Raw genomic sequence first — 24438 nt, 5'->3', positions numbered from 1 at the left:
AATGGTGATTTTTGGAAATGAGTAGCATGAAATGGTAGAATATTCTTTGTACGAGGCACTGAGCGCTATTTGGGGTTAATGCAGACCCGGTTAACATGTCACAAATATCATCGACGTGCCTGCCAATAAAATCATGATGGAGACATACACCGAAATTGGAATTATTTTATTTTATTTTTTTCGGTCTAAGAAAGTGGAAGTTTGAATTTTAATCATCCGTGGCAAGAAAAACAGAGCAAGAAAGGAATCATAGGAAGTATGGAATGCTTGCAGTAGTTAATCATGATAAACAGTACTTCTAATCTGGGGGTCCCCGCCTTGCTTGCTGCTTGGTGAGAAAATCATCGTGAATGGATCCAAGAGGAAAATGTAAGTGCATCTTTCTTTGTTCCTCTTTTTTTCCCTTTTGATTTTTTCACAGTTTTAGTAAATCTATTGGATGTATCTGGATTGATTTTTTACAATTTTACCTTTTTTTTACTTAATCTAAATCTTATGGCGCATGCATATTATAAGCAGTTCCTCTTTTTTTCTTTTATATCTCAAGCCCTATTATATTGAAATAAAAAAAGAGTCAGTAAGATATATTGAGCCAAATGAGAGTGTATTATTTAGATGAAACATTTCATTCGATTATCACGCACTATATCACCCAATAATAATGGTTAGTCAAACAATTTCTTGACCTTGGTGATGTTGGAGGCACCGAAAGCTATGTATTATGGAATGGTGAAAAGAAACGAAGGATAAAGTAAAAACTGAGGAAGTTCTCAAGTTTGAGTGTGTAGCGGCTTTCTTAAGAAGTTTAGAAAGTGATGGATCTCAAATGGTTTGCTAGTCAATCAATGGAAGTCAAGTAGCCACAAGAAAGGTAAACTAAATGAAATAAATGCTGTCGGTTCTAATTCTGCCTTTAGTTTTCAGTTTAGAGAGAAATTCAAATGCTTCAGTTCCTGTGGGATGGGCAAGAAACATTTCGGAAGTTTCCTTCTGGAAAATTGACTAACAATACATGTTATTCTTAATCTAGATGCAGAATTTCTTCCGTTCAAACCAAATTATACGTTACTTTAGTTTGATTTATTGTTTTCCTATAGCTGACTTGGAAGTAAACTAAAAGCGTATTGATCCATAGCAAACTACCACCATCCACGATGCTTCAAGTAAATCTTACTTTTCAGCACTAGATATGTTGAGATTGCATGGTATTCAGCTTGGAACCGCTAGCATGACAGCGATGGGTGACGCTTCGCTTAGCGGTAATGAAAAAAACTTTTGATGATTTGATTCAGTATTGTAACAACTAACAACCCTAGATGTGTTTAAGCAAAACTCTGTCATATAGTACAAACAGTTTCCTTCTTTTGAAGCTGTAATTGACATTGGTCAAGGATTCTATGCATAGAGGGACAAATCGATGCCTCAATTCAAGATTTGAAGAGATGCTTCTAGGCCGATTGAAGTAACTTAATTTTCAAGAAGAATGGCCGCTTGAGATCATGTTCTCCTTCGATTCAAGAAAATATTATATAGACTTATGTGATCATTAGAATCACCCCAATGTGAAACATTCTTAGGAGTGAATCTTCTTTTGTGGATCCAAGATAAAGCAAAATCTATCACTTTTGATATGTCATTAGCTTGACCTAATATGACAAACTATCACTTTTGATATGTCATTAGTTTGACCTAATATGACAAACTATGACAATAGTACATTCAGTTTACATGGGTAAGTAATATCACTTATGCATTTTGATTCAATGGATCTAACCATGTATCTTTTTGTCGATACGAAAAAAAATAGGATTTCTTATAAATTGGGTTTGTACGAACCAAGACAATATTAGTAAACCCCCATGGGGATGTAGAAAAGCAAAACATATGGTAGTTTCGCACATCACATGAGCTATTAAATCAATCTATAAGTATATTTTAATTAAAAAGCAATTATGCTGAAATAAATAAATAAAAACTAAGCGGGAGCATACTTAAGAAGCTTGTTAATCAACCAAATAAGAAAAAATTTACTGTATTTAATATAATACGTTCTCTCGAGTTATTTGTAATCATTGTTTTGAAAAACCAAATATTGCTTATTAAATTATATCGAATAAGTATTCTGAGAGTATCAGTACCCGAGGCCAATACCTCCTTTTTGACAGCTACAATCGTTGTGGAAGAACCGAAGCGGTGAAGCGCCGGCCACTGCTCGTTTCTCTTGTCACTTCATGTCTAATCCTTGACCCAACCGCGTTGATGTTATCATGTGCAAGAGGACGCAATTGACACGCCGTCTCTTCACTCGTCATGGTCTCCTCCCTCCTGCATTCTTTCCTTCAGAAACCCTAGATCATCTCAACACACTCTCCTCCTGCTCGCGATCCCTATATATACGTAATTGAATTGCTAACTCAAATCAGCGCCCAACTAAAGCTTTACCTCATCGTAGTGTTCAACAACACAGAATCTTTATCTACCGATCCATCTCGAAACCTTAGGACCCAAAACAACCAGATATGGAGAAGTACCCGACAGGTTTCAGGTTCTATCCAACTGAGGAAGAGCTCATTTCGTTCTATTTGCATAACCAACTTGGTGGCCTTAAGCAAGATGAGCTTCACCGTGTCATCCCTGTCCTCGACATTTTCAACACTGAGCCATGGAATCTCCCACGTAAGACACAGTCCGCGTGCATGCGATTCTTTCACATCCCCTTCATTGATTGGACTGTGCACTAAAAATGGGTTCTTGAAAATTACAAATACCCATTACCAGTGAACTTTCTTTTCCCTACATTTTCTTTGGTGAATTTGCGTTGCAGAGCTTGCGGGAGAGCTGTGCAGAGAAGAAAGAGAGCAGTGGTTCTTCTTCGCGCCCCTGCAGGAGAGGGAGGCGAGAGGAGGGCGGCCCAGCCGGAGCATGGCCACCGGCTACTGGAAAGCCACCGGGTCTCTCGGCTACATCTACTCGTCGGACAACAAAGTGATCGGCGTGAAGAAGTCAATGATTTTCTACATGGGAAAAACTCCCACAGGAAGAAAGACTCACTGGAAATTGAACGAGTACAGGGCCATTGAACTCTCGCCGACCAATCTCGATTCTACGAGCAGTAATATTTCCATCCCTAAGGTGATCGTATCAGGAAATTCGGACCTTTATTTCAACTTTTTCAAACATAGAAAGGATAAAATAACTTCGCGTGCATGACACTTAGGTTATCTAATTTCGACTTTGAATAATCTTTCTTGTACTGGTTTTCTGTCATGTACTTTATCGGTGCCGTGCAGTTGCAGACTATCAAATTTCCGTCTTTACTTTAGATCTTACTTGGACTTTCACAGAAAAATGCAATAAACATTTTTCTCTGTGTTTGATTTTCTGGAAATAATGTACTTACAGCTAAGGCGTGAATTCGCATTGTGCCGAGTGTATGTGGTGTCCGGGAGGTCTCGAGCATTTGATCGTCGGCAACTGGAAGCGGTGTCTAGAGAGACAACAATCCAAGGTAGCGACAACACTGCTAGCAGCGAAGGCGGGCACGAAGGTGGTGGATGTGCAGATGCATCATCATCAGAAGCAGTAGCGGCCAATGCAGGAAGTTCGCATCAATGGGAGATGGCAAGTTTGGAAGACCCAATTTGGGATTGGGAGCAACTGGATTGGCTCTAATTTCATGAAGAGGTACTCTCATGATGGAGTTGTCATGGTATAGGTACAACATATGTACATCTACATGTATTGAAGCCCTTCATCATTATATGTATCCATGTATATTTATCGAAGACATTGTGCTTGATACCTAATTAAGAGGCAAGCCGAATAATATATGCAGGCTAAATGTGTGTAAGCGAATCATATGCATATCCTATCTATCGAATTTTCAATATAGAATTGATTGGGCCTAGGAAGACCTAACTTGATAGATTAGGCTCAAGAAGAAAATTGATTTGTCATTTTGGGCAGATCGGCAAACCTCTATGCCAAAGTAGAAAAATAGACGTCTCCGAGTGAACATTTCCAATTATCAGTCTTTTTACATTGATGATGGATGCGTCAAAGAGCTTGTGACTTGTGGTTTATAAGAAAATCATTTGATTCAATATTGGATGCCACAGTCAATCTTAGAACAAATCCTAGCAAACTAGGGCTAGTAACATGTTGGATTATACTGTCAAATTATAAGGAAAAAAAAAAGGATATCTGCAATTATATATGTAAGTTCGTTACATTTGTGCTGGGAATTTTATAATTTTTTTCATAAATAAAAATTATTGCATTTCCGTCAGCTATTCCATTTAGATGAACAACAAATAATTATGAATTAGTAGGACGTACGTTTATATTAAAATTAGTAGAGTACAAGTGAATTTATGCTTTCCATCTCACAATATTGCTTTATGGATCGTTTTTTAATCACGATTTTGTGAAAGAAAGGATATAAAATCATAAATAACAAATAAAATTATAATATCTATTACTACATATATGTCTTTTTAAGGATATTTTATAGTGTATCTTGTATCTTTATGTAACGTAACCCTAAATAGGTGAACAATAAAGGATGGGGACCTTGTGCATATGACCTTATTCCGTGGAAAAATTTTATACTCACCATTTCAAATTTTTAGAAACTGGAACCTAGTCCTTGACTTTTACTATAGATCCTAGATCCACTCAGCCATGCCGATTCCGAAGGTTTTCCTACAAATACCCTAAATTAGGATGGTTCATATTGCATAATTTCCAGAAGTGTAATTAACTATATTCAAAGATTTCTCTCGCTAATAACTTGCCTTAGGTGTCGCTTGAATAAATAAGAAATATATAAGCGATGGAAAAAATTCTGATACAAAGACAGAGAAATATTTTTAACAACCCACTCACTATTATTATATCCAAATTTATGATTAAAAAGATAGCTTATGAAAAAAAAAAAAAAAAAAAAACATTTACACGACTTTTTTACCTTAAGTTAGTCCACAAGAGGATATGAAGCTACACCAAAGCATACACATAGTGCATATGGTTTACGCATTAACTTGCACAATAGTCTACATGCAGAATTGTTACTTTATGTTCTATCGAGGTTTGAGATTTACTTACTGCAATAATTTATTGATTTTTTTTTAACTCAATAATTTATTGATTTTTAAACTATACAAATCTAATGTATACTAAATAAGTTCATTTTTTGATGTCAATTAGTACATTAAAAATTGTAATATTTCCTTATTTATTTACTTAATTAGAGGGATACTTTTTAACTAAATCTATTCAATATTGAGATGATATAGGTTTATGGGCCATGAATGAGAACAATAATCGATTTTACTTATCAAATTACAAAAGGAATTGTACACTTCTCCCTTTCATGTCATCAATTGGAAACGCACGAAGAGCAACAAATAAATTCCACTTCTACTGCTAATAAGATAAACCCTCTAGTATCTCAATCGGGAAAAATTGAGCTGCCCATGTTTGTTGGGCGTTTAAGGTCATTACTGGAGCAAATGATGGAGCTTTTGATGTTCATTGTGGTGTAGTTTTGATTACTTGTGTGAAAAAAAAAGAAGATGTGATTTTCAGTGAAGCCGAGAGGATTGCAAGCTTTGTGCTTATTCGGAGTTGCTATGCTTTTTTTTTTGCTTAATCCGAATTTTTTATGAGTTCAAACGGCCAATTCGACTGTAATATGAAAATCTCCTCGGGATCACAACCATCTTTTTTTCCTAATTAATATCAAATTCATGGCCTAAAAGTTAATTATGACGAGAACAAAGAAATAAAGTCAATGGTGGATATTGTCCGCAAATGTACTTCATGGAAGAAAGGATCCTGGTGGGTTGTATTTGAGTGGAGTGAGAGGTGAAGAGGATGATCGTTGAAGTGTATTGGTGCTTTAGAGGGCAAGGACTAGATGAGGGCATTGCAAGGCGTTGGTGGAGATTGCTCTAAAGTGACTGAAAGAAAGATTAGAAGCCATACCATTTGTGAAGGAAATAGAATGCCAGACCAAACAAGAGGCTGGATATCTATAGGGACCACCTTTCGGGATAGCGAAGTGCAAATCGGAGATATGGGAGTAGGTGTTCCTCATAACAAGAGAAAGGAATAGAGTATTGGATGATCAGCGTGCTCCAACATTTCTCTTACATTTCTTACAAGAAGATAATGTGGGTATCCAATGGATTACCCTTCTAGTACTTCACCTGCATTTTGCTTTTCATGACTAGTGCGCTAGAATATTTCATATGTAGATGGATAATGATAAGATCCAAGTGATATTAGCGGGTGTGATTGCAGCAGTCATGAATGTTGTCACACTAGTTATGTTGGAAGAAAGTCGGCGGAAGATGACTTACCTCTTTACAATGCGCAATGAACAATTTACCCCAGAACGATCGTTAAATTACGGATGAATGACAAACAATATTACTTCACGTTGGTTTGAGTGCAGTCACAAGGAAAACATCTAATTTCCACAGAGTAAATGCCAATTGTTTTCGTAAAAGAGAAATGGAACACCTTCTTTCTTTTGATGGAAAGGGGAGAGAAAAGAAAACAATTTCTTTCTGAGCATACGTTCTGCCAACCATCCCAACAGTTATCTTCAAAAGATTTTTATACAACTCTATCATACCCTTTCAAATGGCGTCTTTCCATCATAACTTATCAAGACGAAATTGTATGTTCTAATCGCACCCTAGGGGTGAGCAGTTCCCGGTTCCTTACAGGTTCCGCTTGGAACCTGAAACCTACCCTCGGGTATAGGTTCCTCATTTTTTGGAACTTGGAACCTACCCGTCAGAACCAAAAACCTGGAACCCACCCTGTCACAGGTTCCGGGGTCGGTTTCAGGTTCCAATAGGTTCCAACAGGTTCTCTTTTTTTTTTTTTTTCATTTTTAGTTAAAAAAAATGGAAATGAATGCAGCAATAATAAACAAACTTGTCATTCATCAAAGAGAATATAACACAAATAGCAAACAGCATTTTAGAAGCAATAATAAACAAACTATTCTTACACTCATGAGCAATCCAGTAGTTTGAGCACATGATGGATGAAACATGCTCTAACAGTGACCATAATTGCACTGCAGGCATAAGAGCCAGACTTAGCTTCATCTACTTATAATGAACACGGAGTTCATAAAATCATAAAGGTAAGTTCACCTTTATGCAGACACCATATCTATGGTGGCACACATTACACTCGTGGGAAAAATTGTGCATTCCCTGCTATCCTACTAACTTTATGCAAGTGGCATACCTGGGAAAACTTGTTTAAATCAGCAAAAGACTCATAGCTCATGCTTTGATGTAGCTTCTGATAAAGCGTCTTCAAGTTCCCAAAGATTTTCGCCAAAGTCAGCACTCCTCTTCGTTGTACTTGTCTTTGCGCCATTATTAGCAAGCTTCAGATCATCCTAGCATAAAAAATTCAAAAAAATAGAGATTTTAACCTCTGAAGGAGCAATATGTGAACTTACTTGCCAATGTGATTTCATTCAAACCACAACCTTAGATTTCCACAAATTCTAGACAAAGTTTAGCACTTGGTTTGATTTAGTAAATTCTAATCCCTAGAATTGTTAACTATCATTATGCTAGCTTTCTGAAATAATATTTCATGGGATCGTTTTTCTTTCGTAGAAAACCATGATACCAACATTAAATAAAGTAGTAATTAATTCTGACTCAGATTCAACTGATTCTGATGAAAATTCACTTATTCATAACTAATTTCGATTTTCAAACATGCATTTTGCAGTGGCAAGTGGAATAAATAAAGAAAGCCACCAAAGATTTCATGAATTCCACAATCATTCGATTCATACAAGTGATGCAATACCTGAGCAGTCGAACCAGTTTCTGAGGACGCATACCTAAAGTCCCAATTTGTTAATTTGGAAGCTGGGATTCAAATTTTCATTTTTGTTTGCAAAATCTAATTGGACTGGCTTTTTGGGGACGAGAGAGTGATAGAGATTTACATGCATGTAAGAAAATATAAATAATGGGTAATGGAAGCTACAAATCAGGAGAATACTTGGCACATATATATTGCTTTAACGAAGGAGAGATGCGAGAGAATCACCTGGTGGGGCTTAAAATAAAAGACAAAATTACTAAATGACTTGCTCATCCTCATTGGGAAAGTAAAATGGAACACTCTTTTTATCTTGCAGCCTCGATCAAGTACTCAATCTTTCAATAAAAATCAACCAGATCCGTCCATGCCCACAATTACAGATCCATTCAGAGAGGTCATTCAACCATTTGATGTTGAAAAAAATATAAAAATGCAAAACTGGCTATTCAGCTTAGTTTTGCAATTTATCATTTTGTTTAAATCCAAATAGTGACTTAAAGTGCTTTGCATTATCAACTGCATTTTGTAAGGATGAAATAACATGTAGATACCCAGAATATTTTGCATAAAACCACTCGTTATTTAATTCAAGGAACAGCTGCCTAGAGTGTTGTGGTATAATGTTGGTCCAATGCAACCAGCTCATTTCTCAAAATAAGAAAATATGCTCTGCCTTATCCTTTGTCTAGCTAAACCATGATCCACATTTTATAATTAATGGGATAACAGGTGATACCCAGATTAGTTTCCATAACCCACTGGCCTTCAATTCCAGGTGCAGATGCCTTGGGCGATGTGATAAGAATGTAGGTGCCAATGCAATCAGCTCTTTACTCAAAACAAGAAATTACATCAGCCCTATCCTTTTATATGTATAGCTAATCCATCAACTATCGAAAACAAGGTCTACCACAAGATTCACAGAAGTTTAATAGCCTACAGACCCATCGCAGTCAAGAAAAGATGACAGGTCATGTAGCTTGACTTCTTAAATGGGAAGTTAAAAAATTCATGCTGATGTGTTACCATGTAGCTCACAAACAATAGAAGTTGGTGGCAGACATGCATGTTACCTTGCGAGTAAAATATCACTGGCAAGCAGACCATAGATTGGTGAAACCAATGGACAAAGATGAATCATTCAGAAAGTCAAACATGAAATTACCTTTCTCCCTCATTCTTCTCTCTCCATCATATTCAAACTTATCTTGAATTTGGTGAACCCTTTCCCATTTATCAGCATGTCCATTCCTTACAAATCCTTGCTCCTACATTCAGAAAAATCACGTCTTTTAGATACCTTGTAATATAATGGATGTGGATAGATTGTTGACAAATCATTCGGAGACACAGCACTGTAAGTTGCAAGAAAGTAACCATATTTGCCTTCATAATAATACAATCCCAAGGTGATTTCATCAGATAAAAAAGTAATACTGTAAATAAGACAAGAATTCTGATTCCACACCAGCCCCTTCACTTGGCCCGCATAAGACCTACTGCTCCTGAAACATAAAAAAGATATACAACACAGTTATATTTGGTTCATACTATCTCTTGAAAGCTGAAATAAAAGCTGTGCTTTACTTTTCAATGCAAGGCATCCTCTTAGTGATAAACTCTATTTATCGGCGATAATCTCCGCATTAAGACCATCCATATCTATAAAAAGAAGAAGAAGAAGAAGAAGAAGAGATTAAATAAAATATTCACTTATAGATATACAAAAAGAATTACAATATATAAAGATATAAATAATGCCACTTACCTAACTCAAATTTTTCTGCATTCTCGATGCACTCCTCAACATCAATCGGTACACGAATGGCTCTCAACCAATCTTGAGTGCAAATCAAAGCTTCTGCTACTTTGGGAGTTAAAGAACTTCGAAAGCCATTAAGCACACGACCCGATGTACTAAAAGTTGACTCGGAAGCAACGGTAGTTACGGGAATGGACAAAATATCTCGAGTCATCAAAGAAATGATCTTATATTTTGAGCCATTAGTCTTCCACCACATCAAAAGGTCAAGATCAAGATCCTTTTCATTTTTTTTCTTGAAAATACTCATCAAGCTTGGACTTGTTGTCATCGCACCCTTGTTCATTTGAGTATAAAAATATTTTCTTCCAAGCTTGGGCGTCATACTTCTTTATTCTTTCACTACCACCCGTATCTTGGGCGTCATACTTCTTTATTCCTTCACTACCACCCGTATCGGCATTGGAAGCACTACTACTTGCACCTGAACTATGACCACTAAAATTTCGATCACTTGAAATAGGAGAAGATTGCTCATAAAATTCATACAAACACTCCAATGTATCTTTCACCTTGTAATGCATCTCTTTAACTTTCAATTCATCATCATAAATTTGTCCATACAAGAAAGTCACATAATTCAACTTGGCTCTAGGATCTAACACAACCACAATTAACACCATCATATTCATTTTATCCAAGCTTCCATAATATTTATCAAATTTTTCTTTAATTTTCACACCCATAGCTTAAAGCTTAGGATTCGAAGCATCGACCGCATCTTTCAAATATCTATACAAAAGAGTTATCCCTTTAAAATAATCATTTGAAGTAACATATGAACTCCCCAACATCTTATTGGTGGTATTATAGAATACTTTTAGAAATTCCGAAAGAATAATAGCATTTTCCCAATCATCATCACTAGGAATTCCATGACTAAGCTCACTTGCAAAAGATAAATCATCGTCTTCCATTATTTGGAAAGCTTTTCTGAACTTTATGGCGGTGTCTAACATGAGATAAGTGGAGTTCCATCTAGTGGCAACGTCAAGAACTACCGAACCCTTATAAGTGATCTCTTAACTCTCAATGCAAGACTGAAATGCTTTGGCTCTCGTAGGAGAACTCCTTACATACCTAATCACATTTCGGATACGTGCAATAGAGTCACGTACTGTAGTCAGGCCATCTCTCACTATCAAATTTAATATATGAGTTGTGCACCTCATGTGCAAAACACTACCATTTAATATCAATGACTTTTCTTTCGAAAATTTTTCTCTTAAATAGGCAATTGCAACATCATTCGAGCTAGCATTATTTACAGTGATTGTGGACATTTTTATTTCTATTCTCCGCTCCTGAATGCATTTCTCCACCATTTTCCCAATCTCCCTACCCCCATGACTATGCATCACCACAAAGTTGATGATTTTTTTATGCAACTTTCAATTTTCATCGATAAAATGTGCAGTGAGACACATATAATTCAGATTTTGAATGGAACTCCATGTATCAGTCGTGAGTGCGATCCTAGAATTAATCTTTCGAAAATAATTCTTCAAAGAAATTCTTTCATCTAAATACAACTTTATGTAATCTTTTGCCATTGTGAAACGTGATAAATATTTGAAGATAGGTTGTAACTCACTGACAAATTCACGAAATCCAACACGCTCAACCAAGGAAAAAGGTTGTTAATCAAGGATGATGAACCGAGCAAGCATTCACCTACAACGTTCTTGATTAAACGACCATGTCGATAAGACACTATCAGTACTAGAATCTCCTGCCTTGCCAGCCATGTCTACATTACGTGGTGCAAAGAATTTCTGCCTATTATCTACATTACGGGAAAACCTCTTGCATGTGGTCAAGTGCTTCCTCATCGCAAAAGTTAATTAGCAACACGATAATTAAGCATGGTTCCACAATGAATGCACATCACTTAATTTGTTTTTCCATCCTTATCATTGATTCTCATATAATGATTCCAACACTCGGATGTATATTTATTATCATGAGTAAGATGAGAACTAGGTACCTTACTTGTGGCACTCATAGTAGGGGGTGCCTCTTCCTTATTTTCATTGCCAGAAAACTTTAATTCCGTGATCGGAGTCATCTCCTCATGTCCCTCCACCTCCATTGATGTGCTATCTTGATATATTAACTTCGCACTACACAACAATAATAGAATATAATTAGAAATTTAAAAATAAAGAGCAAACTAGAAATGAAATACCACTAGAACAAGAATATCTAGCATAGAAATGAGTGACAAGTTGACCAACTAAAGTGCCTTGAATGCATACCATTTTGCTCATCATAACTTATATCCCAACTATACTAGATTCAAAATTTAGTTGATAACAATGTTAACACAGTATAATACAACATACCAATGCTGTATAGAAATATAATATAGCACTTTTATACATAAGCTAAGTCTATTATGTTGAAATACAACCAACATAATAGACTTAGCTTATGTGCTACTATTTTCACAAGAAAATGTTTCAAGAAAACACCAGCAAACGAATCTTCAGCATTAGGAACCCCAAAGCAATCAAATCAATATCTCCATCAGGAAGATAAGTCTTCAAAGGAACTGAACCAAATGGAAATACCTGTAAGGAGCACCAGTTTTATCTCAACAAAACCAAAAGAAAGAACGGAAGATGGTCACGTACTTACAAATGTGAAAAGTTATCATCAAGCTCACCACACCTTGGTAAAGTGTGTTTTTCATGCACAAGTTCAGTATGCATCGTATAATTCCTTATTTACAAAGCCAATTTCGCATAACCGCCAAAAGAAACGATTAACTTTACTCAATTGAACACATCAGGCATTCAATATACTCTAAGATGAGAGATTCTGGCCAATCTGAACATCCATCGCACCTCACTAACATAGCTACTGCAAGAGCTTAAATGAAAAATTCTTCGAACAAGAGGAATCAAAGTTCTTCACACCTAAAATGAGCGATCTTAACTTTGACGAGCTCAATAAGCAACATTTAGCACGCAATTCATCTTTCTGATTTCATCTCGCAAACTTTAAATGCATGAACTCTAAGAAAGCGGAATCATCGCGAGTGATCATCCTACACAACAGCATTTGACTTGCCGAACGGAGCCAATGCAAGAACTAGAATGAAACTGCATACACACAAACACCCGCCGTAAGGCCGCATTATAATGAGCACGAGCGTTGCCCTAGCCAACAGGGGGAAAGACTAAGGGCATTCGACTAGCTGAATCGGAAGGAAAGATGGAGAGAGAACACTCACAAGAAGAGGTTAGCGATGGTGTCGAGCAGAGGTCAGCAATGGCTCATCGAGTAGAGGTCAGCGGTGGCGTCGAGGGCGAGCGACGGTGGCGTCGAGGGCGAGCGGCAAGCTGCAGCAGCGTCGCTTGGGGAAAGCTCGGAGCTAAGCAAGGGCACTGCGGGTCGCAGGCTTCGGGGCATGGCGAAGGCAGAGCAGCTGCGTCGTAGGCTTCGGGGCACAGCCAAGGCAGAGCAGCGGTGTCGCGGGATCACAGCGGCGGGGGTGAGTAGCGGCGTCGGGCAGCAGCAGCGGGTGGAGCAGGAGCGACGTTGGGTTGTTGCGGGTCGGTGCGGGCTGCAAGCGAGGCGCGGCGGGGCTTAAAATCTGCTGCAGAGTGCTTTTAGTGTTGGCGCGAGTGAGCAGGGGTCACTCGGAGACGTAGCGGCCGGCAGAAGTGCAAAGCAGGGATGTGCTGAGGGAATCTCAGGTGGCGTCGAGCAGACTCAGCAGAGGGCAAAGAGAGAACACATGTAGCATATGGCGAAGAGAGAACACAGGTATCTAAGACTGAAAGTGTTGTGAAAATCAAATTGGGGCTTTTTTTGAGCCCTAACTGGACTGGTTCCGATTCCCAGTACCGGTTCCCAGAAAAAGGGAACCGGGAACCGGAATCGGTCCCTTTAGAACCGGTTCAATTCCCTGGTTCCCGGTTCTACCGGGGAACCATGCTCACCCTTATCGCACCCCATTATGGATGTATTAATAAAATACTACATCTCACACTTAGACATGATGGGCTTGATAGCACTCTATTAAGAATATAAGGCACTCAACATTCATCAACTTAAAAAAAAAAACACAATTCATACTGACAAGAAAGCCATGCAACTAGTGAGTACACCTGCACTTGGGAGCTCAAATTATGCACCTGTTAAGGATGACATAATGGCTACAACCCCAAAAAGAAATAAACAATCGATGTTTCACAGAGCTCTAGATATATTTTGTTACATCAATTCAAGTATACATATTCCTTAAAGGCTATACTTGACTATTTTCATAACACCATGTATTTACAATTATATTCAAAATCATAAAAATTGATATAATTGGTCGACTAGTAAATACATGTGATTGATGTAAAATAACAATAGTCTTCTTTCGCACTCATGTCTTCCTCCATTTCAAAATAACTACTTTCCTAGACATGTCCCATAAAGCCATATCTATTCATGATCACCGGTAATATGCCAAAGTAGCAACATTGATCTTTCACTTCGAGAACATAGTTAGAAGTAACATAACGCACAAAATGAAGTAAATTATAAATTACCTCAAGAGCTCACACAATGAGTAAATAGGGATAATTTCACTCACCTTCCCTTGTCGGTCATACAATGCACATGTAGTATGAATTACATGTTACAATAGACTTCTCTTTCTATAAGAACGTATGCCATTTATTAAATATATTCACTATACGGATCTTTGTCTAAACATAGTCATGTGCTTTTCACGTACTCAAGTTTAGCTTGAGTGTCATATCAGCTCGCTTTCTATAGCGTCCAATTAAGTACTCGCATCTGGCATCTTTCAAGCATACATGATTATGAACTATCATGTTCGATCTTATTATTAACAAATCACATACTTCATCTTGACTCCAATCAAGGCGACATATTATTTTATGTATTAAATTTGCTCTTCAATATTTATTTGTACATAATGTCTCATCTCAATGTGCTAACTATAGCACTTGAGGTGATTGCACGTGTGAGTGAGACAATCATTGTTTGCTGGCATATTTTTCAATAATTTATATGTGTATGTGCTAGTCTCATAATGGATTTGTATTTATTGATAAAACATCAAGTCACTAATAAATAAATGGTTAATACCTTGAAAAACCCCAAATTGATACATCTGTGACAAATTTACCCCAAACTATTTTTTTGACCACCAAAACCCCAAACTGGTATACTTTTGACAAATTTACTCAAAACTGGTACATTTGTGATAAATTTACCCTCTGTTAGTTTTTATTAAATTTTATCATCAAATTATTAAGTTAAATGACACGTGACAGTTGATTAATATATCAATTTAGGATTTTATGCTCCATTTGTCACAATTTACAATTTTTGTGATTTTTTTTTTGTATTAATCCAATTTAGCGAAGGTTATATTTGTCACAAATTTATCAGTTTGGAGTTTTTTGCAGTCGAATAAATTAGTTTGGGGTAAAATTATCATAAATGTACCAGTTTAGAGTTTTTTATGGTTAGTCGGGGTAAATTTGTCACAGGTGTACTAGTTTGGGATTTTTTATGGTCAAAAAAATAGTTTGGGGTAAATTTGTCATAAGTGTACTAGTTTTGGGTTTTTTAGGGTATTAACCTATAAATAAACAAGTATAATACATATATCCACATATACATAAACCAATGATCCTTTACAATAACACATATCACATTCTATGTCATTCTAGTCACATCCTGTGGGTCAAGAATACGTATCTAGGAATAGCCATCGTAAATGAATCAATGACCATTCTATTAGTTAGAATGTATTGTAGGATCACTTCTTTCTGCATTATTATATCTCTGATGAAGTTATTCTTTATGTCAATGTGCTTCGTCATTCCATGATACTTCGGATCTTTTGTATAAGCAATGACTGCTTGATGATCGCAAAGAACTATCACTGATCTTGGAACCTCAGTGACAGTGGCTAAATTTTTCAAGAAACATTTTAACCATATTGCTTCTTGCATTACGGTAGAGCATGCAATAAATTCTGCATCTATCGTAAACAAGGTCATGCATGTCTGTTTCTTGCTATTCCAAAATATTGCACCTCTATTGAGCAAAAACGCATATCTAAAAGTAGATTTACATTCATCTAGGTCTTCACCCCAATCAGCATTTGAATAGCCTAATAGGTGTAAATCATTCCCTTAATAACAAAGTCAATAGTCTATGATGCCTTTTAAGTATCTCAGGATCCTCTTCATTGCTTTCCAATGTGCTTGATCGGGATTTGATTGATATCGGTTCACCAATCCCACGGCATAACATATGTCGGGTCGAGTACACATCATAGCATACATCAAACTTCCGACTGCACTATTGTAAAAAGCAATTTCCATCACTTTATTTTCTTCTAGAGTCTTAGGACACATCTTAGTACTTAGGCTTTCACCTTGCATGACGGGGGTATTAATGGGATTACAGTGCTGCATATTGAAACATTCAAGAATCTTCATTATATCAGACTCTTATGATAAAGTAAGGAGTTTCCTTGATCGATCTCATTCGATCTTAACTCCTCCCATGTCCTTCATTTCAAAATTGGAGGACAATCATTCTTTTATAGTGATAACTGAAACCTTGTCATTTCCAGCCAATAGAATATCGTTTACATAAAGTGATAGAATCACAAATTTATTTTTGGATTGCTTGACTTATACACAGTGATCTTCTTCGATCATCGCAAATCCAAAAATCGTTCGATCATCGCAAATCCAAAAGTTGTTATGGCTCAATGAAAATAAAGATACCACTGTCTAGATGATTGCTTAAGGCCATATATTGAGCGATGAAACTTACAAACTTTATGCTCTTGACCTTTAGCTATGAAATCTATTGGCTGCTTCATATTAATTTCCTCATCTAGTTTTCCATTGAGAAATGTCGTCTTTACATCCATTTAATGTAATTCAAGGTCTAAATATGCAATGATGGCTAGGATAAGGCGTATTAAGGCAAACCTTACAACAAGTGAAAATTTTTCCTCATAATCTATATACACTTTTGTTGAGTATAACCTTTCGCCACAAGATGAGCCTTATACTTTTCAATGAATTCATCCGCCCTTCGCTTAATTTTAAAAACCCATTTGTTTCAAATGGCCTTGCGATTGAGTGGTAGATCAACCAAGTCTCAGATGTGATTTGCTCTCATTGACTCCATTTTATTTTCCAAAACTTTTCTCCATTCTTCCTTATTAGAGAATGAGAGAGCCTCTTGAATAGTTTTAGGCTCAACATCGTTTTTCTGAGCAATCATAAATGATTCCCCTTCAATCTCAAAACGACGACGAGGAATACTTTTACGATTACTTTTACGTAACTGAATTTCTCTTGAATTCAATTCGTCAGGCGATGTAACACTCTCACTAGGTCTTGTATATTGAGGTCAATCTTCATTTTCCTCTACAATATTAGTGGGTATGTTATTAGGATCTTCCATCTTATATAATTAGAAGAAGTCCTTATTAATATTTCATCTACTAGGAAAATCTTTCTCCAAGAAGTGACATCTCGTGATTTCATTTCGATCATGCTTCCATCAGCTTGTTCACTAATGAACACGTACCATTTGGAGTGTTTAGAATATCTTATAAAGATACATTTCTTCCCTTTAGGACCTAATTTGTCATATTTATGAGAAGAATTATGAACATAAGTTGCACATCCCCATGGACGTAGAATACTTAAGTCTGGTTTCCTACCAGTCCATAATTCATAAGGGATGGAAGTGGTTAGTTTTGGGGGCACTCGGTTAAGTACATAGGTAGCAGTCAATAATGCATCTCCCCATTAGGAGATAGGTAAATTTGTTTGCGCCATCATAGACCTAACCATTTTCGATAGAGTTGTATTCCTTCTCTCAGCAGTCCCATTTTGTTGTGGAGTACCGGAATAGTCAATTACCGTACAATTCCCTTTTCATTACAAATAGCCTTGAATTGCTTAGATAGATACTCACTTCCGCGATCAGTTCTCAATGCCTTTATTGTTTTATTCAACTAATTCTCCACTATCGCTATATATTGTCTAAAGCAGTCCAATGCTTCTGACTTGTGGGAGATTAGAAAGAAATAACCGAAACGCGTGAAGTCATCTATGAAAGTGATTAAATATGAGGCTTCATACCTCGCCCTCACGTTTAAAGGACCACAAATGTTAGTATGTATGAGTTGCAATGGAAATTCGACTCTAATTCCTTTAGTGAATGGTTTTCTAGTTATTTTTCCCGCTAGACAATGTTTAAATACGGGTAGATTAACATTAATGAGTGATCCTAAAAGGCATTCTCTAGCTAATCTTTACATTCTTTGTAACCCAATGTGACCTAATCTAGCATGCCAAGTACTTGCATCAATCTTAATATTACTAGAAGATACAATTAAACAACCATCGACATTAATATTGTATTGATCATAGTCAATGTCTAACACCATAAAACCATTCAATACATGACCTGAATCATAATAAACTGTTCCAAACAAAATGTTAACACAATCATCATGGAAATTCAATACATAACATAGGCTAAAAAGAACAACTACGGAGACCAAGTTTTATCGAATATCTAGGGCATAGAGGACATTATGTAGGAATAGGCTTCAACCACCACGTATAATTGATTTACATGTGCTGATACTCTTCACTTCAACTCTTGAGTTATTCCCAACATATATCTATCTTCTTCTAAGCTATATCTGACAATACTTCCCAATTGCTTCTTGGTCTCTAACTACGTGGTATGTTGCTCTTAAGTCTATAGTCCACATTGGATGAGATTCAACAAGTATTACAGTACTAGAAACAAAAGTATTACTTCCAGTAATTGAGTAATAGGGTACCTCTTTCGACTCAGTACATTCACGAGTAAAGTGACTCATCTTGCCACAGTTGTAGCACTTCATCTTGGCCTTGTCCTTCTTTCCACCACGCTTTTTGTGTTAGAAGGTCTTAGCCCTTTTAGGTGCCTGATCAATCTTCTTCTCTTTGTTGTTGAAGCCCAAAGTTTTGCGCGAACTCGATTCAGTAACATAAGCATGGGTAAAGGATCTCACAGCCTTTAGACGCTCATCCTCTAATTCCAAATGACGCATTATATTATCAAAAGTGACAATATTTTCATTATGTGTCATATTGATCTTCATATGCTCCAAATTGTCAGGAAGAGACCTTATAATAGCATGAACTTGTTGTTTATCAGTAAGAGAGTGACCTGCTGCCTTCAACTCACGAATCATGTTTGACATCTCCTAAAAATATTGCCTTATTGTTACATTTTTGGGCGCTTTCGGTATATGTCAAACTTGATGGTGAGTCTCCTCAACTTAGTGACAGATGTACCCCCAAACTTATCTTTCAAGAGAACCCACATTACTTGAACTTTATCATAACTTTCAAACTCATACATGAGATCATCTTGCATACTTATCAATAACGTGATGGAGCAATGCTATTTTTCTTCTTCCAAGCTTGATAAGCTTCTAGATCTCTCATGCGTTGAGCTGAAGTTCCATGCTTAGGTTCATCTATAGTGTGGATGAGGGTTTCCAAAACCTCTTGCTCCTCAAAGATGTACTGAACCTTTCGATGTCAAATATCATAATTATCACTGTTCAGCTTCTCATCCTTATTGAGGTCAACCACAATAGTTTTGGATGCCGAAGCCATAATCAATTGCTATAATATATTCACATAATAAATGCAGAATCAATACTAGCACATTTTTTTTTAGAGTAACACACATATTTAATTTGCAATAAAGACAAACTAAATTAATGATAATTCAACAAAGGACACAAAAATGTAAGTTCACTATTTTCCAAACCAGTTTCTATATACGACTGTTCTATTATCATTAATTGTTTAATTTGCGTAAATTTTAAATTCTAGGTGAGAACTCCTTCGAATTCTACCAACCTACGAACTCCTACTTGAAAAAAAAAAACAATTATATGACCTCATGTAATTTCTACATTTTTTTTCCATTAACACAAAAGCATAGCATGACGTGAACAACGTACACAAAACTATCATGCAACAACTACAATCAAAACCGTAATTCAACATGTAACAAAAAATCAAGGATTTCCAACAATTGTATATTAAATAATTTACATGCTATCATTGAACCAAACTTTACACAACGTATTTGACATTATTTTCATGTAGGCTAGCTACTGTATTTCCAAAATCACAAGGAAAAAAAAACATGCTAAAAATGAATAAACAATGCATTTGTATCCCAAAAATACGTATACTTAGAGTTCCCTACACATTTTTATACCTGTAAAAAACTAAAAATATAAAATAATTATACTACAATGTGGAAAATATCCATACGAACCAAACGCCGCTAATCACATTCCAATCGGAGCCCTCAAGCACCCACACCCGTTGCCTGAGTGTGTGGTGTGTGTGGCGCACGCACTAGCGAGCCATAAGGCTCCTGGCGGTCTGATTGATCCAATCGGTTTGACCACCGAACAGGTTGATCAGCCAACGGGTCGGGTTGGGTCACCGGCCAGCGACTGGTCGGCCAACTGCCGCTAGTGGTGATGTCATTGATGACGTCATCCGGCAGTTATCGACCATTGGATGATGTCATCAGTGACGTCAGCATGCGTCAGTTCGCCGATGCGCGCATGACGTTCGCGCGCGTGACGCTCACGCATTGGCATTCCCAATGCGTTGGGCGCGTCCAACATCCTCCGGCGGTGCTCAACCCATCGTTGGACTCGTCTTGACGAGTACTTTCACCCTGTATATTTGAAAATTTATTTGGCCTAAAAGATATTTCGAAAAATGGCCAAAACCATACAGGTGTACGCAACCCCAAACTTGTTCTTTGCTTCAGTTCATTTTCAACAATTTAGATTGCAATTCCAAGCAATAAACATCCAAACAGTGTAGATTTCATTTTCTTGATCTCGATATCAATTGGTAAACGAGAAAATTTGATGAAAAATAAGGTAGAAATCACAACCGAGGCTCTTATACCAATGTTGGAAGAAAGTTGGTGGAAGACGACTTACCTCTTTACGATGCGCAATGAACAATTTACCCTAAAACAATCGTTGAATTGCGGATGAATGACAAACAATATTACTTCACATTGTTTTGAATGCAGTCACGAGGAAAACATCCAATTTCCACAACATAAATGCCAATTATTTTCGTAAAGGAGAAATGTAACGCCTTCTTTCTTTTGATGGAAAGGAGAGATAAAAGAAAACAATTTCTTTCTGAGCATATATTCTGCTAACCATCCCAATTTTTTATACGACTCCCTCATACCCTTTCAAAGGGTGTCTTTCCATCATAACTTATCAAGGCAAAACGGTGTGTTCTAATCGCACTCCATCATGAACGTATTAATAAAATACTACAAGTTATGAATGATTATAATGATTTTGAGAACTATATCTAAGAGAGTCTCGTGTGAATCGAGATCGAGAAAGAGAGAGAGAGAGAATTTTATATGAATTGAATCCTATATGGTGGAGATACTCATTGCATAAACCAAATATGGATGACACCAAATGTTTTTTAAGAACTCTGTAAAACACTCAGTGCAAGGAAAATGTTGCATCCTACGGTATTCATTTTTATTAGGGAGCAACTTCAAGTATTTTGCCATATCAATGGGTATGATGTGACATTTAGAGTTATAGATATTTCAAAATTGTCTTACAAGCAATTTTAAAATTATACAAACAAGTGGTGAAAGAGCCAAGAGATTCTACTCCTCCAAAGATAAGTGAAAATTGAAGGTTTTATCCAAATATTAAGGTATAAAATTTGGAACGAAATCTACGTATTTTGATTGAAAAGTTTCATCAATTCCTCTTAAAATTCAAAGAAAATTAGGGAACAACACAAAGTATTAGTTGATGTCACATTTGCTTGAGATTTTCTGAAACTGACTTGTGGGGGTCATGTACAATACGTGTTGCAAAATAAATGGACCTGTTTTTTGGCTAAGTTGGCCTCAAAGCTGTAGCTAATATTTTCTCAGAGTATTGAGTGGAACCCATAATAGTGTCCAAGAAACATCCGCATAATACACAATAGGAGTGAGCGGTTCCTGGTTCCGGTTCGGTTCCGTTTGGAACCTAGAACCTACCCTCAGGTACAGGTTCCTCATTTTTTGGAACTTGGAACCTATTTCCATCAGTTTTTTTTTTTTTTTTTTCATTTTAGATTTGAACTATAACGAAGAAAGAAAGAGACAAATTAAAGCTTCTATATCAGCTCAAGCCAAGATCAGAAAAAGGATGGCAACTTAGCAACTTTTGTTGTGACAAACACAAGAAAATCACTAATGCAAGCAACAAACTTCGACCAAGTGTGAGTGGTTTTTATTTTAATTTGTTCTAGTTATTGAGCTCTCGTACTAGTGTACCTTCTGCTGCCGATACTTGATACGTAGAGCACTTAGTGGGCATTCTTTTGCATTCGATTGTAGGTCTTGCAATGCAGATACCGTAGTTTTCAGGTTAGATGCCTTATAAGATGTGTAGAATTCCAAAATTGGATTCTGCATAATGTAAAAGGTAAGTTAATACCCAGATAATCAAATTGTAAGCTTGTGGCGATGAAAGAAATGCAAGATAGAGAACAAACCCAGGGTGGTGTAAGTCATCCAGTGTCCATCTAGCAAGAAATATGGCTGATGCAGCAACTAGAGAAGGAAGAAAACTCAGGAACTCATACTTGACCAATGTCAGCTCCGCAAGGTAATCCGCCAAGTACTCCAATTCAAGACTAGGGCTCTGGACAAATGGTTAAATTTCTTAAGATCAAGGAATGTGGTATTTTCCTAAGCTCAGGCTAGCATGGAGTAGATCAATGGCCCTTACTGCATACATTGCCCATGCTGCTCAAATAAATCTCCTCAGAAATGAAATATTCAATTCTTTTAGAATGCAAATAACTTTAATGAAAGTAAAGCAAATGAGAGTTCAGTAAGTTGCAGAACCTAAGGAAAGCAACCTGAGTTTAATCAGATACAATTTGAAGGATTTTGTAGATTCATTGATCAGGGCTTAACAAAAGAACTTTATAAGTTTCCAAAAATTGAAGATACATATCAAGAAGTTGATTTCAATTATTTGTGGAAACATATCAATTGGTAGAACCTTTGCAGAGTTGATCATTCGGACCTTTCAATTCATAGACGTGGATCTCAGACCTATGAATGGGGGTATTCTGAAACTCACAAAGAAAAAAGGAAGTGAGTCAGACAAAAAAAAAAGAAACTTGGACAAAAAAAGAAGTAACTTGGACAAAATGAAACGAAGTGACTTAGACTTCCACTCAGCACCGTCGGATCACTAAGGTCGACTTTCGTCCCTGCTCAACGGTTGGGTCTTGCAGTCAAGCTCTAGCCTGCATATTCGTGGAACTCCATCTCATTTAGAAAGCTTATCTCTATCTTTCAGAAACTGAATGGGAAGTGGTTTAGGAAAGGACTTTCGAATCGGATGTGCTCACCCAGTGAGAAAGGTCCTGACCCTGCCAACCAACTATCAAAAAGAAAGAATGCATTTGACTTCATACCAATGAAGAATTTAGTCGCACGCTTGAACGATAGCCCAAAAAGTCAAGAGAATACTTGCAATTTCAATATTATTTATATTTAATTTATTTAATTATTATTTTAACTTTCTTAATTTAAATTTAAAGAAGTTTGTTATTCAAGAAAGTTAGTTTGACCCCCCCCAATTTTTTTTTTTTTTTTGTTTTCTTTAGTTCCATTTTGAGAATACCAGCAAAAACATCTCTAAACAAGGTTCTAGCACCATGCCAAATGTGTCTCGAAGAAGAAGAGCAGAGAGAAAACGAAGCATGTCCAAAAGTAAACCAACCCTTGGACAGCTACGAAAAACACCATCGGATTTCAAAGTAGCACGATCTAATTCAAAAATTTTATCTTTTGAGTTGTTCTACCGGATCGATCGCTCAAGATCTTTGGTCTCTACCTGGACCCGATGAAAAAAATGAGATCACTTCTTATGAACTCGTTGAGAATGATTCTGATCTAGTTCATGGCCTATTAGAAGTAGAAGGCGCTCTAGTGGGATCCATTTCCTAATTTTTCCAGAGCAACTAAAAAGAGATTCTTTAACCAGAAAGAATTCAGTTTAGATGTAGGGTACCTATCCAGAAGTTTTCGCAACTCCATCATGTATGATGGAATCATCCAAGATTTGACCTTTTCGAACTCTGTCTGTAACTCACTATAGGTTTAGGTTGAGCAGTAAGGGTCGGAGAAGGGCAATCACTCATTCTTAAAACCAGCATTCTTAAGACCAAAGAGTCGGGCGGAAAACGGGGGAAAGCTCTCCGTTCCTAGTTCTCCTGTAGCTGGATCCTCCGGAACCACAAGAATCCCATGATATCCGGAAGCCAAAATAATTCAATAGTCGGCCCTCCATTTTTAGTACCTGCCAATACACAGCAATGTGAATCTTTTACATCCGAATAGACAACTAAATTCATAGTTTTCTAGAGAAAACATTGTCTAATGTGTAATTTGGTGATTCCTTATGGTTAATATGTTTCATAATAATAACTACGGTTGCATAATAGTGAAGGTTGAGCAACTGTCGGTGTTGCTCATCTTAGTTAGGCAAAGGAGCAAGCTCAAGCAAGCAAGGATTTTGGCTGCTCCATCGGTCTCTATCACTTGAACAAAAATGTGGAGGAAAAGCTATT

The 24438-nt window shown here is 36.8% G+C and overlaps 1 protein-coding gene and 2 long non-coding RNA genes across 6 annotated transcripts; 1 reads left to right on the top strand and 2 right to left on the bottom strand.

The window, feature by feature from the left end:
- Positions 1-2448: 2448 nt before the first annotated feature.
- On the top strand, positions 2449-3672 carry LOC104420303 (NAC domain-containing protein 90). The gene is made up of 3 exons (XM_010032168.3): positions 2449-2676; positions 2825-3132; positions 3403-3672. Exons 1-3 carry the CDS (start codon positions 2520-2522, stop codon positions 3670-3672), a joined length of 735 nt encoding a protein of 244 aa, XP_010030470.1. The 5' UTR covers positions 2449-2519.
- Positions 3673-6995: 3323 nt separating this feature from the next.
- On the bottom strand, positions 6996-13927 carry LOC120288161. 2 transcript variants are annotated; one of them, XR_005546454.1, is made up of 6 exons: positions 12936-13927; positions 11685-11820; positions 9644-10126; positions 9463-9537; positions 9041-9380; positions 6996-7429 (listed from the first exon to the last, which is right to left on the bottom strand). It is a non-coding gene; the product is annotated as an uncharacterized LOC120288161 (long non-coding RNA). The 2 variants fall into 2 exon arrangements; XR_005546453.1 differs by having other exon boundaries at positions 9644-11820.
- A 1277-nt stretch (positions 13928-15204) lies between these two features.
- LOC108955408 lies at positions 15205-23866 on the bottom strand. Of its 3 annotated transcripts, none has more exons than XR_005546412.1 (4): positions 22884-23866; positions 22345-22493; positions 22124-22258; positions 15205-20783 (listed from the first exon to the last, which is right to left on the bottom strand). It is a non-coding gene; the product is annotated as an uncharacterized LOC108955408 (long non-coding RNA). The 3 variants fall into 3 exon arrangements; XR_005546413.1 differs by having other exon boundaries at positions 15205-19398; XR_005546411.1 differs by having other exon boundaries at positions 15205-22258; positions 22884-23865.
- Between the last annotated feature and the right edge of the window lie 572 nt (positions 23867-24438).

The sequence above is a fragment of the Eucalyptus grandis genome, chromosome 9 (genome assembly GCF_016545825.1).
Source record: "Eucalyptus grandis isolate ANBG69807.140 chromosome 9, ASM1654582v1, whole genome shotgun sequence".
Taxonomy (NCBI): domain Eukaryota; kingdom Viridiplantae; phylum Streptophyta; class Magnoliopsida; order Myrtales; family Myrtaceae; genus Eucalyptus; species Eucalyptus grandis.
This window is presented reverse-complemented; position numbering and strand designations above follow the sequence as displayed.

Excerpts from the sequence above, each read along its gene's own strand:
- LOC104420303 (XM_010032168.3), top strand. The coding sequence starts at position 2,520 with ATGGAGAAGTACCCGACAGGTTTCAGGTTCTATCCAACTGAGGAAGAG. Across the intron at positions 2,677-2,824 it reads TGAGCCATGGAATCTCCCAC|AGCTTGCGGGAGAGCTGTGC; the intron begins GTAAGACACAGT and ends TTTGCGTTGCAG. Across the intron at positions 3,133-3,402 it reads GTAATATTTCCATCCCTAAG|CTAAGGCGTGAATTCGCATT; the intron begins GTGATCGTATCA and ends ATGTACTTACAG.